General features: G+C 42.9%; 1 protein-coding gene across 4 annotated transcripts in view; it reads left to right on the top strand.

The window, feature by feature from the left end:
• LOC137616293 (ATP-dependent RNA helicase DDX54) overlaps nucleotides 1-23,141 on the top strand; it is a 121,973-nt gene that overhangs the window by 88,665 nt on the left and 10,167 nt on the right. For all 4 annotated transcript variants that reach the window (XM_068345936.1, XM_068345935.1, XM_068345934.1 and 1 more), the window contains exon 15: nucleotides 18,272-18,410. In XM_068345936.1, the coding sequence (XP_068202037.1) occupies nucleotides 18,272-18,410 (139 nt within the window). The remainder of the gene's footprint in view (nucleotides 1-18,271; nucleotides 18,411-23,141) is intronic.

Raw genomic sequence — 23,141 nt, forward strand, 5'->3', positions numbered from 1 at the left:
TTCAGTAAACTTTCAAAATATTCTGCCCATCTTTTCCTTGCCTCCTCTCCTTTTAACAACCTTCCATTTCCATCTTTCACTGTCTCTTCAATTCTTGAGCCAGCCTTCCTTACTCTCTTCACTTCTTTCCAAAACTTCTTCTTATTCTCTTCATATGAATGACTCAATCCCTGACCCCACCTCAGGTCAGCTGCCCTCTTTGCCTCACGTACCTTCCACATTTTTATCTTTATATTTTTCATACTTCTCTATACTATTACTCTGCAGCCATTCTTCAAAAGTCCTCTTTTTCTCTTCCACTTTTACCTTCACTCCTTCATTCCACCATTCACTGCCCTTCCTCATGCTGCCTCCAACAACCTTCTTGCCACACACATCACTTGCAATCCCAACAAAATTTTCTTTTACTAACTTCCACTCCTCCTCTAAATTGCCAGTTTCTCTTACTTTCACTTCGTCATGTCATTTTCAACCTTTCCTGATATTTACTTTTTACCCCTGGTTTTATTAGCTCTTCAACCCTCACTAGCTCCCTTTTACATCCACCTACTCTATTCCCCCACTCTTTTGCTACAACTAATTTTCCTTCCACCAAAAAATGATCAGACATACCGTTAGCCATACCCCTAAAAACGTGCACGTCTTTCAATCTTCCAAACATTCTTTTAGTTATCAACACATAATCCATTAATGCCCTTTCTACTACTCTTCCATTTGCCACTCTTACCCATGTATACTTATAACACTTTATAACATAACTTAAACTTTAAATTTAACTTAAATGAAATTAGCTTACTGTACACACACTTGAAAATAAATGTTAATCTTACGTTACACTAAACTTAATTCTAATTTTCTTTTCATTTTCATTTTTTTACTTTTCTTCTTCCGGCTTGGCTCTTTCTGCCTCACTTTTTGACTTGCTTTCACCTTCACTTTTTTCCGGCCTTTCTAAAAGGAACCTATCTAGGGATGTTTGCTTTTGTCTTGCCTTCAAAATGTTACAAAAATGACGTACACAAGTGTCGTCACAAAAGGCTAACGCACGACCACACTCCAACTTGTCCGGGTGCCTATTTTCCATAAAATCAGAAAACTCCTGCCAATTCACTAACATGTCTCTGATTTCCTTCATAGAGAGGTAGTCCTCCTCTTCCACCTCCTCCTCGCTACTGAGCTCCTGCAACACCTCAGAATGTTGCATCTCCTAGAGCTCGATCAATTCCTGTGTCGTGAGCTCTTCCTGATGCTCCTCGACAAGGGCGTTCACGTCTACCTCATCTACCTCCAGCCCCATGGGCTTTCCAAGAGACACCATTTCATCCACTACAATAGGTTCGGGTTCATCAGGTCTGTCGTATTGAACTCGTCAAAGTCCCTCTCAGTGACGGAAGCTGGCCACAATTTCTTCCATGCTGAATTAAGAGTTCTTCGTGTGACACCCTGCCATGCATCGTCAATAATTTTTAAGTAATGGACGATATTGAAATGTTCCTTCCGAAATTCACGAAGTGTGAGATTGGTGTTGTCTGTGACATCGAAGCATTTCTTGAACAAATGCTTTGTGTACAGTTTTTTAAAATTGGAAATTACTTGTTGGTCCATGGGCTGGAGGAGTGGCGTGGTATTGGGCGGGAGATAAAGGACCTTGATGAACCTTTACTCATCAAAAATGTCCTCTTCGAGACCAGGAGAGTGACCAGGGGTATTGTTGAGGACCAGGAGACATTTCATTGGCAGGCTTTTCTCGGCCAAATATTTTTTGACTGCCGGACCAAAGCACAGATTAACCTATTCTGTGAAGAAATGCTGTGTAACCCAAGCCTTAGCATTAGTGCGCCACATTACTTTCAGTTTTTCTTCCAAGATCGTTTGGCTCTTGAAAGCACGTTGGTTTTCTGAGTGTTACACCAGCAGTGGCTTGACCTTACAGTCACCGCTGGCATTGGTACACAAGGCTAGAGTTAACTGGTCCTTCATGGGTTTATGGCCCGGTAGTCTCTTCTCCTCTGCCATGATGAATGTCCTCCTGGGCACCTTCTTCCTGAAAAGCCCAGTTTCATCGCAGTTGAACACTTCTTGGGGGATGTATCCTTGTTCTGCGATAACTGAGGCGAAGGTTTTGACGTAGTCCACTGCGGCTTTCAAGTGGGAACTTGCTGCTTCCCCATGCCTCACAACCGAGTGTATCCCAGTCCGTTTTTTTAAATTATCCAACCAGCCACGACTGGCTTTGAAGGTTTCTGCTGGTGTCGGTCTCCCCTCTCTCAGCTGCTTGCTTTCTTTTCAAGTCATCGTAAATTCTGCCTGCCTTTTCACAGATGATCGTTTCGGTCACGCTATCTCCCGCCAACTGTTTCTCCTTTATCCATATTAAAAGAAGCCTCTCCATCTTGTCGTGAATATCACTGCACAGCTTGGAAAGGATGGTTAGTCCTTTGGAAGTCTTGGTACTCTTTATAGCATCCTTCTGCTTGAAGATGGTACATATTGTTGATGTACTCCTCTCATATTGGCGAGCCAGCTCAGTCACTTTGTTTATTATTTCATGCTTTATCTCGATTGTCATCATACGCTTTTTCTTTTCACTACCCTTGTTTGCACTCACTTGCTTTGGACCAATTGCTTATTCACTTGATTCTGTACTGATTAATGCAAAAAACACATAAAAAATGCAAACACTACGGGCAATGCTTGGAGATAACTTACGCAACAGAGATCCGACGGGAAAGAGCGAGTGATGCTGTGCTCGTGAGCAGCCTCTTGCACACTCGGCCACCTAGCGGCTGTATAGGGAACTGTCTCGTATCCTCGTATCTCAAATTTGTCTCGTATCTCGGGGCAAAAATTTGCTCGTAACTTTCCTCGTATCTCAAATGTCTCGTATGTTGGGACACTCATATGTCGAGGTATTACTGTAAAGGGTTTTTCAGAGAAAGCTTTTCTGCTCTTGGAAACTTGTTCAATTAGAGCGTTGAAATCCTACTCATGTTCCTCTTTGTAGAACTCTAGAGTTGAAGCAGCTTTTTATCATAGTCCTGAGGCATCCCTGTCGAAAGACGATTATTTTCAGTCTCCTCTTCTGCGTCCACACCCCAAACCTTATAAAACCCACATGTTTCTTTTGTTCTTTCTTTTCCTTCGTAGCTGGGGAAGTCAAGTAGGACAAAGGCAGACTCTACCACTTTTTGTGGTTTAGCCCTATGAAGCTGTATGCACCACTGTTACTACGCATATTGACATCGCCCCATATGTCTCCATCTCTGCGTGTGACGCAACTTCTTCACGCGTGTCGCAAGCCAACAATACATAAAGTAGTCATGCCCATGTGCAATGACGACACATCACGGGCCAATGTTTTAATACGTGAGAGTATTCTTCCGCAACATAACAATGCTAAAGCACTACATATTCCTATCAAAACCTCACAAGCTACTTTATGATCAACGCACTCCAGAGGGCATGGTAGATCGATACCCCATTATTTCAAAGTTCCCCGTTAGTTTTATAAACATTTAGCTAAGACTCATGAAGACAATGTCTTACACTAATGGAAAATCTATGTCTTACTCTAATAGCAAATCCAAGAATTTTTATGATAAGCTACCCACTAGCTCTGGAACGACACAGTTTTGGACTATTCTTTGCAGATACAGAAAGGGATAATGGGCGAAGTGCTTTTCCAAACCCTTTCCATGAGTCACACTTCCATCTGACGCAGATGAGGTGACTTGTTAAACATCGTAGACGACCCCCATGCCATAGACGTCCTATGTGGCAGCATACAAAGAATCGTCTCTCTCGCATTCTTGCTAGAGGCCAATGCTCTTATAACGGGAGTGAGCTGGACATCTCCCATTCCTTTTTCTGCTTCTTATTCCTGTCACAAGATGAATTTCTCAAGGGAAAGGAAAGACATCTGAGGAAGAGATAAGAATTAAGTGACTGTTAAAACAGAACAACCAATTATCCTAAAAGTGGAATGACTTGAAAATGACATTATTGTTATTAATGACTCACCAGAGAACCTCATTGCATATAATCCCCTTCGAGGTCCTGATGTCATGCTCAGAAGCTTCACACTTTATTAAGATTATAACCCTCATCCATCGTTTAGATGGAGTGGATGAGTCCCCTCATGCGCAAACCGCTAACAGACGGTGCGCTATTGATTCAATATTCCCACAATCTCAAAGCCTCAGACACAGGTTTGATGTGGTGCTTTCTAACCATTTAAAAAAATCCTATAGACTTACTTGATACGCAAGTCTCATCATCAGAAATTTCTCTTAAGGCCAGTAAGTTCTCAAAGCTACCGTCATTACCCGTGTCATGCCAGAGACGATTTTATGTATACTCTGGTATTTCAGGGCCTGCTCCCTATTGACGTTGATATTGTTAATCTGGTTACATCAGTATCAGTTGATAAATTGTCAAACCTCTTTTCCATTACTTGTGCTCCCGAAATGGCAAACATGGTGATAGCAGCTATGTCTGCAATCAAAGCCTGCTCATGGCTAGACCACTATTCTGGAGCAGTTTCCTGGTTTGCAGTATCAGAAAACTTAGGGGAAGGAATTATCTCGATCTGGGGCTAAAGCCATAGAATTCTTTTTGCATCAGAACATTTACTTATGAAGTAACTGTGTCCTAAAGAGGTACTACGCTGTCTCAGTCAAATGTAGCTACGGCTATAGAAAAGGTAGTGAGGTTAAGATAAGCTCCTATGATATGAAGGGCAGTGGCACCAAGGTTGCCTGCAACCCAACAGCAACTAAGGAACTCTCCGTTTAAGCCAGTTCCACAGCAAAGACGACTTCTACCTTCAACAGCTTCACAACAGTCAAGGAGACAAGTCCCCATACTGTACTTAAATTTCGTCGGAGAGAGCATCCCCCTGGACGAAGAGGGAGTGGTCACAGAGGTCCCGCTAGGGAGGGCATGGCCCCCAGCTTTCCACCAGTGTGGGAATGCCTAAAAAACTCTTGGCTAAGGTGGCAACACTTCTGGGCTGACCCTTGGATAGTAGAAGTTTTCCGTTCAGAATATAGTCCCTTTTCATAGCCTTTCCCACCACCTTTGAACAGGACTGTGACAATCCAACAAAGGCTGAGTAAAGGGCTTCCTCCTATAAGAGAAAGTATCCAAATTGTTGGCCAAAGAACCTGTGGAGGAAGTCTCAATTAACTCTTCAGTGAGACAGAGGAAAGGACACCTATTTGGTAACAACCTATAGTTTCTAGATAAGAAGGCACAGCTTTGCTTTTGCCATGCCACCTGGTAGTAGGAATACATAAGCAAGCTCAGATCAAAACATTCTCCCTCGGTAAAATTATTCTTGAGTGGAGAGCAGTCATTGCTAACTTTGAATTAATCAGGGACAACAATGGGCGCAAAAAAGGTCATTGCGCCTCCCAGTGGCAATGAGACTCTTGACCTTGTAAGGTTTCAGATCTTGTGGTGTAATTACCTCTCACTGGCAGTTTTATAACTCTCGTGTGTTGCTAATCAATCTTAGACAAAAAAATACAGTAATAGGCAATACTCCTTTAGTATCCCTGAGACAGTCTGGACTCTTACAATCATACACTGCTTCGTCTGATTCATCAGGCTGAATGAAATCCGAACATCCGCGGAAGTCAGAATAATGTTAGCATCTTCAAAGGAGACACCAGAGGAGTGGTACCCAGACCTACTGGAACTTCTCATGGGAGCCTTGAGAAAACCTCCAGAATGACTATTATTATTATTATCTTTATTCCACATGGGGTCGTCCCCCGAGACGCGCTCCCCTTGCACGAGAGCAACGTCCCGCGGACCCCCACTACACATACTTACAGGCGCCTGGTTCGCCGTAAAAGAAGAAGAAACCCCCGCAACAACATTCTCCTGCGGAAGAGGCACCAACTTTTTCCTTTTCACAGACTTACCTCCTCCCCTACTCTGGGTAGGGGAAGAAGAAGGAACTCTACTCAATCCCTCACCCGCAGAAGTCGCAGAAGAGGACAAACTGGTTTTCCCGGGAGACCGCTTCGTAGCCTTCTTCTTCTTGATCCCAAACCTGACCCATTAGACCTCACTCCAGTCAGCACATTCCGGACACGTGTCCGAAGGAGAACACACTCTAACCCTACACGAGGAACACAACGTATGAGGATCAACATCGGGCTTTGACAAAAATGCCCCACACAATTTCCCGGCTCTAGGCCCAGGACAACGGCGAGCATGCTCCATTGCACACCATCACAAAGACCGCTAGACACAAGCACAAAAAAGGAAAGAGATCACTAAACACCAACGAAAGCACAAGGAATGAAAGTGAAAGCACACTGCTAAAGCACTAAGCGCGCGGGTAAGGCACTAAGACCATGTGATAACCACGTGGTCACGAGACACAAAGGGTCGAACTGAGAACTGAGGAGCGTCGTGTGATACCGCGACGCGACCAGAAAACTTACTGAAGAGCTACAACCTGGGAAACATGTGGCCTACCTTGGTTTGCCCTCAGGGCACGTTTTCCCTCCGCTAGGCCTACCACTATAGAAAATGGGAGTAGGGTAAACTACACAAAACTCTGGTCATTTGAGAGGAGGTTCCAGGTAACTCCTAAGAAAGTGTTTCGAGGTAAGTCTCTGTGTTGGAACAAATTATTATTATTATTATTATTATTATTATTACCGGCTAAGCTACAACCCTAGTTGGAAAAGCAAGATGCTATAAGCCTAAGGGCTCTAATAGGAAAAAATAGCCCAGTGAGGAAAGGAAATAAATGAATGATGAGAACAAATTAACAATAGATCATTCTAAAAACAATAACAATGTCAAAGCAGATATGTCATATATAAACTATAAAAAGACTTATGTCAGCCTGTTCAACATAAAAATGTTTGCTGCAACTTTGAACTTTTGAAGTTCTACTGATTCAACTACCCGATTAGGAAGATCATTCCACAACTTGATCACAGCTGGAATAAAACTTCTAGAATACTGTATAGTATTGAGCTTCATGATGGAGAAGGCCTGACTATTAGAATTATCTGCCTGCCTAGCATTAAAAACAGGATGGAATTGGCCAGGAAGATCTGAATGTAAAGGATGGTCAGAATTATGAAAAAACTTTTGTAACATGCATAATGAACTAATTGAACGACGGTGCCAAAGATTAATATCTAGATGAGGAATAAGAAATTTAATAGACCGGAAGTTTCAATCCAAGAAATTAAGATGAGAATCAGCAGCTGAAGACCAGGCAGGAGAACAATGCTTGAAACAAGGTAGAATGAAAGAATTAAAACACTTCTTCGGAATAGATTGATCACCGAAAATCTTTTAAGACTTCCTTAATAAGCCAATTTTTTGTGCAGTGGAAGAAGATGCAGACCTAATGTATTTCTCAAAAGTAAATTTGCTGTCAAGAATCATACCTAAAATTTTAAGTCATACAAAGTTAAAGAAACATTATCAATACTGAGATCTGGATGTTGAGGAGCCATGGTCCTTGACCTACTTACAATCATACTTTGAGTTTTGTTAGGATTTAACTTCATACCCCATAATTTGCACCATGCACTAATTTTAGCTAGATCTCTATTAAGGGATTCAGCAACCCAAGATCTATATTAAGGGGATGGAATTGATGCAAAGAGAGTAGCATCATCTGCATATGCAACAAGCTTGTTTTCTAGGCCAAACCACATGTCATGTGTATATAGTATGAAAAGTAATGGGCCAAGAACACTACCCTGTGGAACACCAAATATCACATTCCTATACTCACTATGGTGCCCATCAACAACAAATCTTTGAGATCTATTACTTGAAAAATCAATAATAATACTAAGAAACGACCCACCCACTCCCAACTGTTTGAGTTTGAAAACAAGGGCCTCATGATTAACACGGTCAAAGGCAGCACTAAAATCAAGGCCAATCATATGAAATTCCTGACCACAATCAAGGAATTTCTGTATAGCATTGGAGATTGTAAGAAGGCCATCACATGCTCCAAGGCCTTTGCAAAAATCAAAATGCAAACTAAGGAATAGATGATTACCTTCAGCTGTTAAGACGTTTTACGAGAAGATTTTCAAAAACTTTTGATAATGTGGGAGTTATGGAAATTGGGAGGTAATCAGTTGGACTTGAGCGACCACAAACAGATTTACATAGAGGAGTAACGTTACCAATTCTCCAACATGTGCTGAAAGCTCCTCCTCTCGCTAACTTGTGCAAAATAACAGATAACTTTGTAGCTAAGAAATCTGTAGTCTTTATGAAAAAAAAAACAAAGGAAAAATACCATTGGGGTCTACACCTCCATAAGCATCCAGGTCCATCAAGAGAGCTTTACCTTCATGAGATCGAAAAACTAAAGTAGTTAGTTTAGCCTCAGGAAAACATAAATGAGGAAGTTCAAGTTTTTCATTACTCTGTTTACTGTAAAAAACATCAGCCAAAAGGGTTGCCTTTTCCTTTGGACAGTGAGTGACTGAGCCACCTGGTTTAAGGAAAGGAGGAACTGTTGCATCTACACCAAAGAGTGCAGATTTAAAAGTAGAAGACAATTTATGTTCTTTAGTTGTACCAGAAAGAGTTTCTTTTATGGTTAAATTGTATTCCTTTTCAGTTGAAGCATAAACTCTCTGAGCAAAAGTTCTAAGCTGAGTATAGTTATTCCAGGTCAAATCTGATCTGTTACCCTTCCAAAGATGATAGCCTTCTGCTTCTCCAAATAAGCATGTCTACAATCATCATTGAACCACGGTTTGTCCTTCACTCAGTACCTTAGCTCACGCCTATCAATTATGTTGACTAGATTCTCATTCGAAGGAATAACAGGATTAACACTACTATACTGTACAGTATATATAATTGTGACCAATTCAAGCACAAAAGATTATGCAAAATCCCATTCCAGTCTGCTTGAGATTTCATATAAATTTTACAAGAGTATGATACATCAGGGACAGGCTGCTCAGTCTTCACTACTAATGAAATCAAGTTATGATTAGATGTCCCGACTGGAGAACCAACCTTACTAAGTTTAACGCCATGGGAGTCAGTGTATACGAGGTCCAAGCAATTACCAGACCTGTGAGTAGCTTCACTTATGATTTGCTCACAGCCTGATTCAGAGGCAAAGTCTAAAGCTCTGAAGCCATGGCGATCGGTCAACCACGCTCGGGGAAAGTTCTAAGTCGCAGTGCATTACCTGCCACTTCACAACGGGATACTAGTTGGCTGCATTTCAAAGGAAGGGAGTTCAAGCCCAACTGCGAAACAACTAATCAGATGTCTCCGAATGTTGTCTTCAATGGTCTATCGGACCAAATAGAACCTTCAGTGACTGGGGTTATACGAGGGGTGTTGTCTGTCAAGGCTAGTCTTGAACTAAGTTCTCAGACTGAATGAGCTTGACCTCCCCTCTTGGCTTTTATTTGGGTTTTTAGTAGCAGACCAGTCCCCCAAATTGAATGTGGAGAAGGGTGCTCAATTCTTTGAAGAAAGTCCCTCCAAGATCCCATGCATAAAGCATAAGGCAGGGATCTTACCTTAAGGACTGCCTTCTTCCTTGCCTTACCTTCAGCCAAGGGGAATAAGCAGACTACACAGTATATTTTACCTTGTAACCTATTCCAGAGAGTACAAAGAATTTTTTGTATTCTTTGCTCTCGTGTTTTTGACCTGAACCCAGATTCCGAGGGAATATCAGTTGGACTTCTTCCCGATCTTGTCTTCAAAAATTTCAGAAATGAACAACAGATCGTAGGCCAAAACTTTTTCCATCTGGCCATGAACATGGGTGGCACCAGAGGAAGTTTTCGAAAATACAACTTCAGGTTTTCGAAAACATAACTTCTCTCTGGTTGAGAAATCTATCATGAGAACTTTCAATCCTCAGGGGGAGACCTGTGGTCCTGCCGCAACCCTAGAGTTCCGCAGAAACAACTTGGAACTTCTCACAGAAGTTCCAAGAGAACTTCCAGAATGGCCAAACATGTTATGAAAACCAAACATTAGAAAGTTCCATGACACAATGCATTGCCTGTCTCTTCATGGTTGAAGACTATTCAGGATCTCCTCCAAAAGAAACGCTTTTCTAGACCAACTGCGAAACAGCTTTCCGGATATCTCCAAAAGTTCTCTGCAGCAGTATACCAGACTAAGTGAAAAATCTTCTGTGATCAATGTCGGAGGTTAATATTGCTCCACTCAGGGCCATTATTCCCCTAATTGCAGACTTTTCTGTGTTCCTGGGGAAACGAAATCCCTTTTAGTCACTTCGGTGAAAGGCTACCACACGACCTTGAGCCAGGTATTCAAACTAAAAGTGCTTGATCTCTCCTTGTCATAGGAACTCTCAGCTCTCAATAGGAGTTTCTATGGGCCCTAAGGCAGCCCCTTACGAACCTAGGCATAAGGCCATAGACAGGGACTCTACCTAAAAGACTGTCTTCCTCCTTGACTTGGCTTCAGCCAAGAGAGTAAGTGAATGGCACGGTGTATCATAATCTTATGTCATATTCCAGAGGCTGAAAAGAACTATCCTTGTCTTTGTTCCCAAATTTGTGGCCAAAATCCAGTCCAGAATCTAGTTGAAAACGATATCAGATTTGACTCTTTCACGATCTTGTTTCTCAGAGGTAACTGATGCCCCGGATGACATGTTACTCTGCCCCATAAGAGTAGTATGTAAATATCTGAAAAGGATGCAGTTTTAGTGCTGAAATCGCCAATTTTAAATATTTAACTTAGCCGGTGAATATATAGCTGCAACTCTGTTGCTCGACAGACAAACTCTACGGAAAAAACTCGCCAGCGATCGCTACACAGGTTGCGGGTGTGCCCAACAGCGCCATCTGTCGACCAGATACCCAGCTCTTATGTAAACAAAGACTCAATTTTCTCTCTGTCGACGTGTCGACAAGACGTACTTTACTCGCTGTTGCTAAACTGGAGTTTTTCACATCATATTGGTGAAGTACTATACAGGTATTCTGGTTTTGAGCTTTCGCAATGCAGGTGTTTTATCTGCATCTTAAATCTTGAACTCGTTTTGGATAGATTTAATTATGGTGACAAAGAGAGTATGGACTTTCTTTCACTTTTAAATGGCCGACCCTTCCCTTAGACGGAAGTGTGTTTAGGCTTTTAGTAATTATCTTATCACGTTATAAATTATTTATAGATTTTCCTCTATATATTTTATATCTCTCCGCCTTTATTAGGCCTCTTCGATTAACTTTCCATTTATTATAAACATATAAAAATAAATTTTAATGTTTTGTTTATATGCGACCTTTCCTGAGAGTAGGCGGTCCTAACTTGGAAACCGAAGTTAATCAACGTTGAGCCCTTTATATCGTAAATAGCTTTTAAAGAGCTAAGGATTTAAAACTTTTTAAATGTAATATTTTATGAAAGAATTTCTTTGATAGTCTTCGTACTGTTTTCAAAGATGAACTAACGTTTAGTTTATTTATGCTACGCAGTTGTTGACGTTCAGGACGTTCAACATGCGCTCTATCGTTACGATAGAGAGAGAGTGTATCACGGTTTCACTTTGCAGTAAGAGTAAATCGATTCTGACGTTTTGTTCATTCTTTCTTAGCTTAAATGTTTTAAATTCTATTTTAAAGGAACTTTTTATTTGAAAAACCTTTCTGTTTTTTCCTTTAGTCAAATAACATGTTTTTTTGACGAAATATAATTGGGCTCTTCTCTTAGGTGCGAAATCAAGAGAGAAAGAGAGAGAGAGATAGAGACGGAGGGAGAGAGAGGAGAGAAAACGTTCCGTTCAAGCGGGTAACGTTGTTCTCGAGTTACTCTCGTCCCTAGTCTCTGTACGGGGAGGAAGGATAAAACGTTTTTAATTTTTTATTCTCGTCCCCAGGCTATGTGCGGTGAGAGATTGAAAACGTAGTTTATATGAACTAGTGTTTAGTCTCTTTCCCAGCCACTGAATTTTTTATCTTAAAATATGTTTTCTGTTTTTTGCTGGTATTAATGAGCTTGCATTATACGACTGATTTCGCAATTACTACCTTTTAATGAAGGGTAGAATTGCGTGTTTCAGGTAGAAATCAGTAAAAGTTTCGATTTCAGTGAAATAAGTGCAAAACAGAAAATCGAAGTGATAAAGTGATATGCGCAAAGTGTTACAGTGTTGCGTCCGAGGGTTCGTCTGTTCGTGCCTGTTGTTCACCTAGTCCGGGACCTCTTGCAAGCTCCCAAGCCCAGGGGAGAAGTAATGTCGAACGACTTATGGGTTCGAGAGGCCTTGATCAACGAACAGACGTTTCCCTCTATGGTATCGGGTGTATCTTACCAAGATCTCCCCTACCATAAGACGAGAGAGACGTTTTTTCTCCTCGTCATCCGAAGGCTTTTCGCATAAGAAACCTGTCACAAGGTTTCGAAGCCCTTAAGCGAAAGTCAGTCCTTTCAGGACAGGTCCAGCGTCCTGGTTACAGCCATTAGGACAGCTCTGACCCTATGCAGTCATCGGATAACTGCTCGCCGCCTAACAAAAGCGTAACACAGACTCCGAGAGTCTTTTTTGTTGGCAAAGTGTTGCGGTCACAGACGTTACCCTCGTCTCTTACCACAACCATTTCCGTTGATCCTTAATGGGTTGTATGGCAAGACATGCAGAATATGCTTGCCTCCCTTATGGAAGACTAATCTGCCGATTAGTCCGTTGAGTCTAGCCGTTTATCTCATCGATATCCTGGCTTTCAGCCAACCTAACGTTCCTTTGTGCTTCCTGTTGACGTTGGCGTAGCTAAGTCACGTCAGTCAGGTTGTTTAGAACCACACTCGATGCGGTCTCGTGTGGATTTTCAGCCGCATTTGGACGTTAGGCCACTTGCTGATGCTCCTGTTGACGTTCAAGACGTTCGCTAACAATCGGAGTTGACTTGTTTTGACGCTGTGCGTCAACCTCCGCATTCTAGAGTTGTTTTGACTGCTCAGTCTAGGCAGTCAAAGCAGTCTCGAGTGGACGCTGTGCGTCCTCACGCACCTGTTGTGGTTGACAGTTCAGTTGTTGACAGTTCACAGACTGTCAAGCAGTTACATGACGTTGCGTTCTGGTCCGCTACTAATGCACCAGTGAGTGTGTACTCTGCTTGTAAAGCATTGCCACCACGGTAGGTCTCTCCCTTGCTTGAGACTCGGCTTTTATCGGACAAGGTTCCTGTAGATGAGGAAGTTGCTGTTCCCCCTCCTACTGATATTCCCTTGAGGACTCTGTCAGATGGAGAGGAGCCTAAAGCTGCTTAGCCCCCTATGGACTTTAATTAAATCATGATGATTTTTTTTTAAGGATCTTTGTCCGGATCTTTTTGTAACTGCTGCTCCTCGTTCGCCTAAACGTCAAAGCTTACACTAGGCCTAGCTACTTCGAAGCCGTTGTTTTTAAGCTAGTGCTCTCTCGCTCTCCTAGAGAGCTTTACGTTGGCTAGGCGACTGGTTTATCACCAGGAGGAGTTTGGGGGATACAGCCTTTGCTTTCCCTTCTTTTAAACTGGCTTATAGAGCGAGAGTCTGATATGACACGAGAGAAGTTCTCGGCTTGGGAGTTCATGCCTCTGCCCAGATAGACTTCTCAAATCTCGTAGACTCTCCCTGGCGCCTGGCCAGGAGACGCTCCAAGTTTTTTACAGGTCAACTTCACAGCTGTTTTCGAGCCTTTGAAGTTTTGCTGTACAATTATGTCATGCATAAACAAGGCTTTCAGGGATGGAAAGCGGTACCGCCTCAGTCGCTAACCCCGTCTGTTGCCGCACCTGCTCCCGTAGACCCTAAATGGGCTTTGCTGCAAGACATGCAGTCCAAGCTTGCGTCCTTGATAGAGGACTTTTATGCGGAGAAGGTTGCTGCCGAACCTTCTGGCCAACAACCTTCCAACCGGTCGGTTGTGCGCCCTGTTGACGCTGAGGTAACCTTCTCGCGTCTGCCAGTTGAGGTGGTTCCTCCACCGATGCGACCCAGTGTGGGTTGCCAGCCGCACGTTGACGTTAAGCGACGCTCGGAGGTGGTTGTTGACGTTCAGGACGTTCAACAACCAGCAGAGGTGACTTGTTTTGACGCAGTGCGTCAACCTCAGCAACCCGGTAGGGTGTTGACTGCACAACCCAGACGGTCTAGACAGTCTCGGGTTGACGCTGTGCTTCCTCGCGCACCCATGGTTGTTGACAGTTCACAGACTGTGCAGCAGTTCCATGATGTTGCGTCCGGCTCCGTCGCTCATGCACCAGTGCGACCGGACTCAGCGAGCCAGACGTTGCCCACTCCGTTGCCGTTTCCTCATCAGTTTTCGGATGAGGAACCCTCTGATGAGGACGTTGCTGAACAACAAGACGATCAGCCCCCAGAATAGATCAAGCCCTGCTATCCATCCAGAAGATGCTGAAGAAGGAACGCTGCTCAGTCAGGCTGTGGATGAGTCTGGTAGGGACGCTGTCATCCGTGGAACAATTTGTGTCACTAGGAAGACTACACCTCCGTCCTCTTCAATACCATCTAGCTTTTCACTGGAAAAAGGACAAGACGCTAGAAGCGGTCTCGATCCCGGTTTCCGAAAAGATAAAGTCTTGTCTGACTTGGTGGAAGGACAATATCAACCTAAGAGATGGTCTTCCCCTGGCTGTTCAGACTCCCAACCACGTTCTCTTCTCGGACGCATCGGACGTGGGCTGGGGCGCGACACTAGACGGTCGGGAATGCTCAGGACTGTGGAACTCGAGTCAGAGGAGCATGCATATCAACTGCAAGGAGCTGTTGGCAGTACATCTGGCCTTGAAAAGCTTCAAGTCTCTCCTTCGAGGCAAAGTGGTGGAAGTTAACTCGGACAACACCACGGCCTTGGCGTACATCTCCAAACAAGGAGGTACCCACTCACTGACGTTGTACGAGATCGCAAGGGACCTGCTCATCTGGTCAAAAGGTCAAGACATCTCCCTAGTAACGAGGTTCATCCAAGGCGACTTGAACGTCATAGCAGATTGTCTCAGTCGGAAAGGGCAAGTAATTCCAACCGAATGGACCCTCCACAAGGATGTGTGCAAGAGACTTTGGGCCACTTGGGGTAAACCATCCATAGATTTCTTTGCAACCTCGCTGACCAAGAGGCTTCCAATCTATTGCTCTCCAGTCCCGGACCCAGCAGCAATACATATAGATGCTTTCCTCCTAGATTGGTCACATCTGGATCTCTACGCATTCCCACCGTTCAAGATTGTCAACAAGGTACTGCAGAAGTTCGCCTCTCACGAAGGGACAAGGTTGACGTTAGTTGCTTCCCTCTGGCCCGCGAGAGAATGGTTCACCGAGATACTTTGATGGTTAGTAGACGTTCCCAGAAGTCTTCCTCTAAGGGTAGACCTTCTACGTCAGCCACACGTAAAGAAGGTACTCCAAAGCCTCCACGCTCTTCGTCTGACTGCCTTCAGACTATCGAAAGACTCTCGAGAGCTAGAGGCTTTTCGAAGGAAGCAGCCAGTGCGATTGCTAGAGCAAGGAGAGCGTCTTCCATTAGAGTCTACCAATCGAAGTGGGAAGTCTTCCGAGACTTGTGCAAGTCAGTTTCTGTATCCTCGACCAGTACCTCTGTAGCTCAAATAGCTGATTTTCTCTTATACCTGAGAAAAGGACGATCCCTTTCAGCTCCCACTATCAAGGGCTACAGAAGCATGTTGGCATCGGTCTTCCGGCATAGAGGCTTAGATCTTTCCAAACATAAAGATCTGCAAGACCTCCTTAAGTCTTTTGAGACCACCAAGGAGCGTCGTTTGGCTACCCCTGGATGGAATTTAGACGTGGTACTAAGATTCCTCATGTCAGACAGGTTGGAGCCGTTACAATCAGCCTCCCTGAAAGATCTCACTCTTAAGACTCTTTTCCTGGTATGCTTAGCCTCGGCTAAAAGAGTCAGTGAGATTCATGCCTTCAGCAAGAATATCGGATTTTCGTCGGAAAAAGCCACTTGTTCGCTGCAACTTGGTTTTCTAGCCAAAAATGAGCTGCCTTCTCGGCCTTGGCCTAAATCTTTCGATATTCCCAGCTTATCGGAGATCGTAGGCAATGAACTAGAAAGAGTCTTATGCCCTGTTAGAGCTCTTAAGTTCTATTTAAAGCGTACTAAACCTTTACGAGGCCAATCTGAAGCTTTATGGTGTTCAGTTAAGAAACCATCCTTGCCTATGTCAAAGAATGCTTGGTCAGACTTTATCAGATTGTTAATACGAGAAGCTCATTCACATCTGAGTGAGGAAGACCGAACTTTGCTTAAGGTGAAGACGCACGAAGTTAGAGCTGTAACAACTTCCGTGGCCTTTAAGCAAAATATATCTCTGCAAAGTATAATGGACGCAACCTATTGGAGAAGCAAGTCAGTGTTCGCGTCATTTTACTTGAAAGATGTCCAGTCTCTTTACGAGAACTGCTACACACTGGGACCATTCGTAGCAGCGAGTGCAGTAGTGGGTGAGGGCTCAACCACTACAATTCCCTAATTCCTTATCCTTTTAATCTGTCTCTTGAAATGTTTTTTTTTTTTTATGGGTTGTCCGGAAGGCTAAGAAGCCTTTCGCATCCTGGTTGATTTGGCGGGTGGTCAAAGTCATTTCTTGAGAGCGCCTAGATTAGGGGTTTGATGAGGTCCTGTTGTATGGGTTGCAACCCTTGATACTTCAGCTCCTAGGGGTCGATCAGCATCCTAAGAGGATCGCGAGGCTCCGTAAGGAAGACGTACTTAAAAGGCAGAGTAATTGTTCAAGTCGACTTCCTTACCAGGTACCTATTTATTTTGTTTTTGTTATTTTGATAACTTCTAAAATGAAATAAAAAACTCTTAGCTCATAAAATGTAAACATATATTACTGGTCTCTACCCACCATCCTGGGTGTGAATCAGCTATATATTCACCGGCTAAGTTAAATATTTAAAAATGATATTTTAATTATAAAATAAATTTTTGAATATACTTACCCGGTGAATATATAAATTAAATGACCCTCCCTTCCTTCCCAATAGAGACGCAGTGGGACGAGGAGAAAATTGAGTCTTTGTTTACATAAGAGCTGGGTATCTGGTCGACAGATGGCGCTGTTGGGCACACCCGCAACCTGTGTAGCGATCGCTGGCGAGTTTTTTCCGTAGAGTTTGTCTGTCGAGCAACAGAGTTGCAGCTATATATTCACCGGGTAAGTATATTCAAAAATTTATTTTATAATTAAAATATCATTTTATTCGTGGGCACTGTTCTCTCAAAACAAAATTTCAAGAAACTATCTCTTTGTGGTTACGAAAAACAATCATGAGAGCTTATAAATCCTCAGGGGAAGCATTGCCAAGCTCCCCCCTCGAGCACATGATATCCGTGGGCTTTCCACAACCTTAGCGTTACGCATCCTTAGCGTTACGCATCCTTAGCGTTCCACAGAAACCACTCTGTAGGTACAAGACCTCAAAGCTGGTGTATGAAAGAGACAAACCACTAATACGGACCATTACCTTAAAAATTACACACAGGTCTTTTGATACTTTTTTTCTTTAGGCCCTATTGTTGCAGCACAATAAATCTAATTGAAAGCTCTTACGGGACATGTTAACCTTTTTTTTCTTTTTATCTTGGGCATCATTTATTTTCTGCATTATAAGGGTATGTAATGGGCACTAAGGCAGATGGTGATCTTGTTTGGACTTGAAGCCTTCACTTGGAATTCACCCTAATGCAATTAAGAGTGTCTTGAATTTTAACTTTTTTATGATATATATAATATTCAATATTATGTAACACTTGATGCACATATGACTTTACCCCTGGCAAAGATTATTATCCTGTAAACTAGAATGTAAGGCCTTGGCTCTTTATGATGCGGCTACACTGTTCATAAATTATTCCCTTTGATCTCTTTCTACTACTTATAGTAATTGTATCTATTAGAGAGGAAGGGCATACTGCTTAACAGAGACTTCCTCCCACTTTTGGAAGACTCCAATATAAATGACTCGGAAGTTTGTATCAGCATATGAATAAACTACAAATTTAAAAAATAAGTTGTATTTTTCCTAGCTATATGATTGTGATCTGTTAATAGGATTACATAACAAAATTTGTTATGAATTATAATTTCTTTATTGAGAAAGAATATGCATACCCCAGTTTTGGTCTGTCAAACCAGTATGACATTGGTTTAGATATACTGTACTTACTGAGTAGTGTGAATTCTTAAGGGAATTAATTTTCTTTTTGTGAATATTTCAGATATTCTCTTCAATCTGGTTTCCACAAGGACACAGATCAAGCCACATTAGATATGCTTGAGGATGAGGATGTAAATCAAAGAAAGAAGAAAGCCCTGCACAAATGGAATCGGTTTACAAAGAAGTTTGTCAGTACTGAGGTAATATTTTATGACAATTTAATCATTTTTTGCGATTTCTATAATGTATTCCAAAACAGCTTTATAATTTACAGCATGCACAGTAGAAATTCACAATGAAAGACACTTTCTACAGACTTTGGATTTACCCGATTAAAATTCAGATAATTAGAGTAGCATTCCATTTGCAAAGGTCACAGTAAGTACATAGTTCTGATATATTTATTTTTATTTACTCTTTCTATTTATGTAAAGGTATTAAAACCATCTTTACCTTTTTCATTATTAGTATTTCTTCCTTATAAGTAGCCTATTCAAGGAATAGTTCTAGATCAATGAAATCAACTTTTTTTCGTGTGAGCCCATCTGAGAAATAAACATACTCAGCTGATTTCAAGCAACTACTCTTGAGGATATGCTCACATATAAATAACGTAGTATTTTTAATGTTGTTTTATTCACTGTAGTCTTAGAAATTCAGAATAAATGAAATAAAACTATTTTTGTATGTATTTCCTACATATGGCACCAAATATGGATGAACGAACAAACACATTTTCACATCCAATTGATAACTGATAATACTATTGGCTTTTAATAAACTGTATGTAAACTATGTGCAGTATTTATAAGATGCTTTTAATAAGTTTGGAGATTACATTTTTGAGTCAAGCTGATAGCATGTAAACATCATTAACCAATTCAAGCTACTGCTATGAAGATTATGCGTAAATACTGTATAAATAAAATGTTTATAATATAATTTCAAAACTATCTTATAATTGATAACAGAGGTTTCATACAGATTACTAAAAATATAAGTACAGTAGTGTTAGTTATCACTTGGATGAGTTAATGTGTTCATTCATTTATTTGTTCATTTGTGTATTTGTTCGTTTGTTGTAATTGGCAATATAACAAAAAAAAAAAAAAAAAAGTGGTTCCCTTTTGGGTATCATAAGTAGGGGGAATATAATATAGAATCGGTTTTATTTTGTTTATTTTGAATTTCTAAGCATACACTAAGTAAAACATAATTTGTAATAACATCTTTACATAACCAAAACATAATTTCTAGGCCTACATTGTCAGGATCATTAGATTCATCATCGTCTTGTAATTCCAGTTAGTAGCACCTTTTAATGTTGTATACTGTATGTAGATCACTTCCTTTACTAACTTCAGTGGACAGAGGTACATATACCTTTACTTTATGAATAACCTCCATACATTTTTAAACCTCTTATTGTTTCAGCAACAAATACAAACCTTTCAACTCTTTACTATGGAGATATATTTCAGCGACAGCTGAAACTAGCCGGAAAACTTTTAGCAAGGTGCTACTACTCTCCGCTAGTTAGTGGGGTCAGGGTGGTAGACCAGCCACCCTGCTCACACATGTAGTAGGCAACACAAGCCACTTTTTATTTCAGCTCTGAAAGGAATGGACGTTGTCAGTTCTCCTCAGCTTGACTCGGTTTAATAAACCGTCACTCGGACCCTGCCCGGTCAGTCTCCTCTGGGGATCAACTGGGTAAGAGCGGAGCGGCCTTGACTCATGGACAACCTTGCGGGCTGAAGTCCCGGTTGCTTCTCCTAGAGAAGCAGCTCAGACTTCCTCTGCAAGGGAGTCTTTTTCCGCCGAGGCGGTACATTAGCTGTGGCCCTCCTTGGAGCTACCAGGCTCTCCTTATAATGAACGCCTTCCTGAGGTCATTCGGCAAGGGTCAGGACGAGGCTGTCTCATCCAAGGGTTCTTTTGATCCTTTCCCTCAACATTCCGGCAGTCGACCAAAGGAGTCTCTTGTGCCCCTTGCTGAATTACCCTCATCGCCTCCCCTTTGTCATTCAGCTTCGACCCTCATCGCCTCCCCTTTGTCATTCAGCTTCGGCTGACGGACACCAGCTCTCGGCTGATAGTCAGAAGTATTCCATCAGAGGATTCCTTTGCGGGAATTCCTTAAGGTGCTGGACAATATTCCCACTCATGGGATGGACGCCCTTCACGAGCTATTGTTGGATCGTCTTTCCATTTGCGAAATGATCCTCCCACATCGGCAACAGGTGTCGATTGTCCCTCCCTCCAACAAGAAAGGAAACGTTCACCTGAGTGGTTGCCTCCTAGATCTATCCTTAAATGTGTATGGGACTCTTCTGTACCATGTTCCAGCTCTTCGGAGCATTGCTTTTCGAAGCGCAGCTTTTCAGAGCCAGATGACAGGGGATTAGGCGGCTGTTTACAGCTCCTGCCTACCGCCATCGTGTTTATAGAACACATCAAAGTACTCGTCGCTTTGAGAGGCCAAGTTACACACCTGAGCCTAGGGTTTCTACTTCTTATAGGGTAGAATCCTCTTGTGTTGCCTTCTCGTCATCATCCTTCTCCCTCTCAGTGTGCTAATACATCTTCATGCGCAAGGGAGCAGGATATAAGGCAGCACCCTGCCTTAGGGGAAAGGAGTATGTCTGACTTCCTTCAGAGTGTTTTCGCTGAGGAACTCGCCAACTTAGAACAAACTGATGAGTGTAGCGTGAACCCTCTAATCCAGAGAAGTGAGTGGGCAAGGAGTACAGAACGTGCTTCCATCTACGCGCCAACCTCATCACTCTCCTTCACCAGGAGTTCAACACACATCCACAGCTACATGACAAAACCATTCCTCACCAACTCTTGACAGAGCTCAGCATGTGCATCCAGCTATGTGCCATTTTCAGCCACTAACTGTGGATGGGATTCGGCATATGCTTTCAATTACATGCCAAACCCAACAGTTGTCAACCTTGGAGGTAGTTCAGCGCGCGCCCTATTCTACATGCCACATCTTCCATGCCAATGAGCGACTTGTCGTTTAGCACACAAGACAGGTAGGCCAGCTTCTTCTCACTTTGACGGGCATCAACCACGCGTGCTTGTGCTATGCAGAAGAGAGACAACATTCACAGACACTCAAGTTTCCTGTGCGCACGAATGTGCAAACCGCTCGCATACAGTTGTCTCGCCAGCGGTCCCTAGGAGTACCTGAACGGCACTCTCCTTGTCATCAGAGCGCACCTGCTCAGCGCTCACCATACGCATGCGGTCCTATTCTAGACATACCTTGAGCACTCTCCTCTTCAGAGGAAACAAGGGAGTAATACTTCTAGAAAACGGTTCCCTTTTCAAAGGAAAATTCCTAGTTCCAAGACCTTGTCCAGGCAGTCTCATGACCAGCCCAGGCTCCCCCGATGGCACCTAGAAGAATTTCTAAGCTTCTTTTGGAAGTCTCGAGTTTCTCTGTGAGGAATTCCCCTCCGTCTGACCCTAGACGCAGAAGTGACCAGCAACCTCTCTTTTTGGCTTTACGACCCTCTCCCCCTCAGAGGTTTTCCAAATATGAACAGTATCTGCATTCTAAGGCCTCCAATATCAGCCAGGTCCATTTGGCCTTATAGACGGTTGCGGACAACTTTTGGGGACATCTGGACAGTTGTTTTGCCGTTGGGCTAAAACTCCCTTCTTTTGGAAGCGAAGGCAATTATTTGTTGCTGGTTTGGCTATCATTGGCTTTATCTTGTTTACTACTGGTGCTGTTGCTAATTATGATTTCTTTTTAGCAGTCACCCTGCTTGGGAGAGATTGGGTATCATTCTGATCAAGCCTAGGAAGAAGAGAAAGGGGTCAGCGAGAGGATACTTCGCCTGTGGGGGACTCAATACAGCCAAGACCCAGTGGAGGCTTCAGACAGAGAACTATACAGTAAACTAGTTTCGGTAGTTCTGGATCCTGTGGCTCCAAGTTTTTCTAAGGGACCCTTCCGCTCCTGCCGAGGAGACTAGACCAAAGGAAGGAGTGAGGAAGGAAACCACCTTGCTTCTCATGGACTTTACCATCCGCCCGCGAGAACGAAAGGATCCCAAGACGATCATCAAGAACTGGGATTCAACCATAGGCCAGCAAAGTTAAGGAGAACATTCCATAGGTTACACCCCTGCTCCCGTACAACCAGAGCTTAGCGGCCTCTCCCGAGGTCTCTCTTCACTTCTCGCAAACCTGAAGATTTGACCTTCCCTGTAAGCTTGGGGAGAATGAGTCTTTTGACGACTGATCTGACCACTCTGAGGGCATGCTGCCTCCATTGGCCAGTCCTAAGATCACCCCCTTGGAACAGAATGAGATGATCACATTTTTCTACTGGTACTTTCTGGCATAAGAAAAATTATTTCCTTGGTGTAGCCAGACCCTATACAGGTAGAGTGAAAGGACATAGTCCTTGATGTCTTTTACAATACTAATCCAACCAAGGCTAACTTTACCATAATCAAGGCTGGGTTAGGGGTGCCAGAAAGAGAGCCTATGCTCAGGTTGCTAGAGAATCACGATCTTTGAGATGAGTGAATTCATCTAGCTTACTTTTGCCACCTTACGTCAGGCAGAGGAAGTATTTATGACATAGTGGACGCTGCCCCATCCCCTTTCTCTCTAGAGCCGGCAATACTGGTCTTGACCCAGAATTTTCCTTTAGCAAGCTCTCCTTGTCGGTGGGGTTCTCTGTAACGGACGCTGCGAACATGGAGAGGGTTTCAAAGAGCTCTTTGCAAGACACCTCATGGCTGGATTACTGGTTGGGGTCAGTGGGTTACCTGTTCAGAACCGAGGATTTCTCCACTGAACAGAACGGGGAGGTGATATTCATCTTCCTGCTTTCTGGAACCCGGATCATCGAGTTCTTAACCCATGGAAAGAAGCAATGAGGCTGAGCAATGCCCCAATGG

This window comes from Palaemon carinicauda, chromosome 22 (assembly GCF_036898095.1).
Source record: "Palaemon carinicauda isolate YSFRI2023 chromosome 22, ASM3689809v2, whole genome shotgun sequence".
Taxonomy (NCBI): domain Eukaryota; kingdom Metazoa; phylum Arthropoda; class Malacostraca; order Decapoda; family Palaemonidae; genus Palaemon; species Palaemon carinicauda.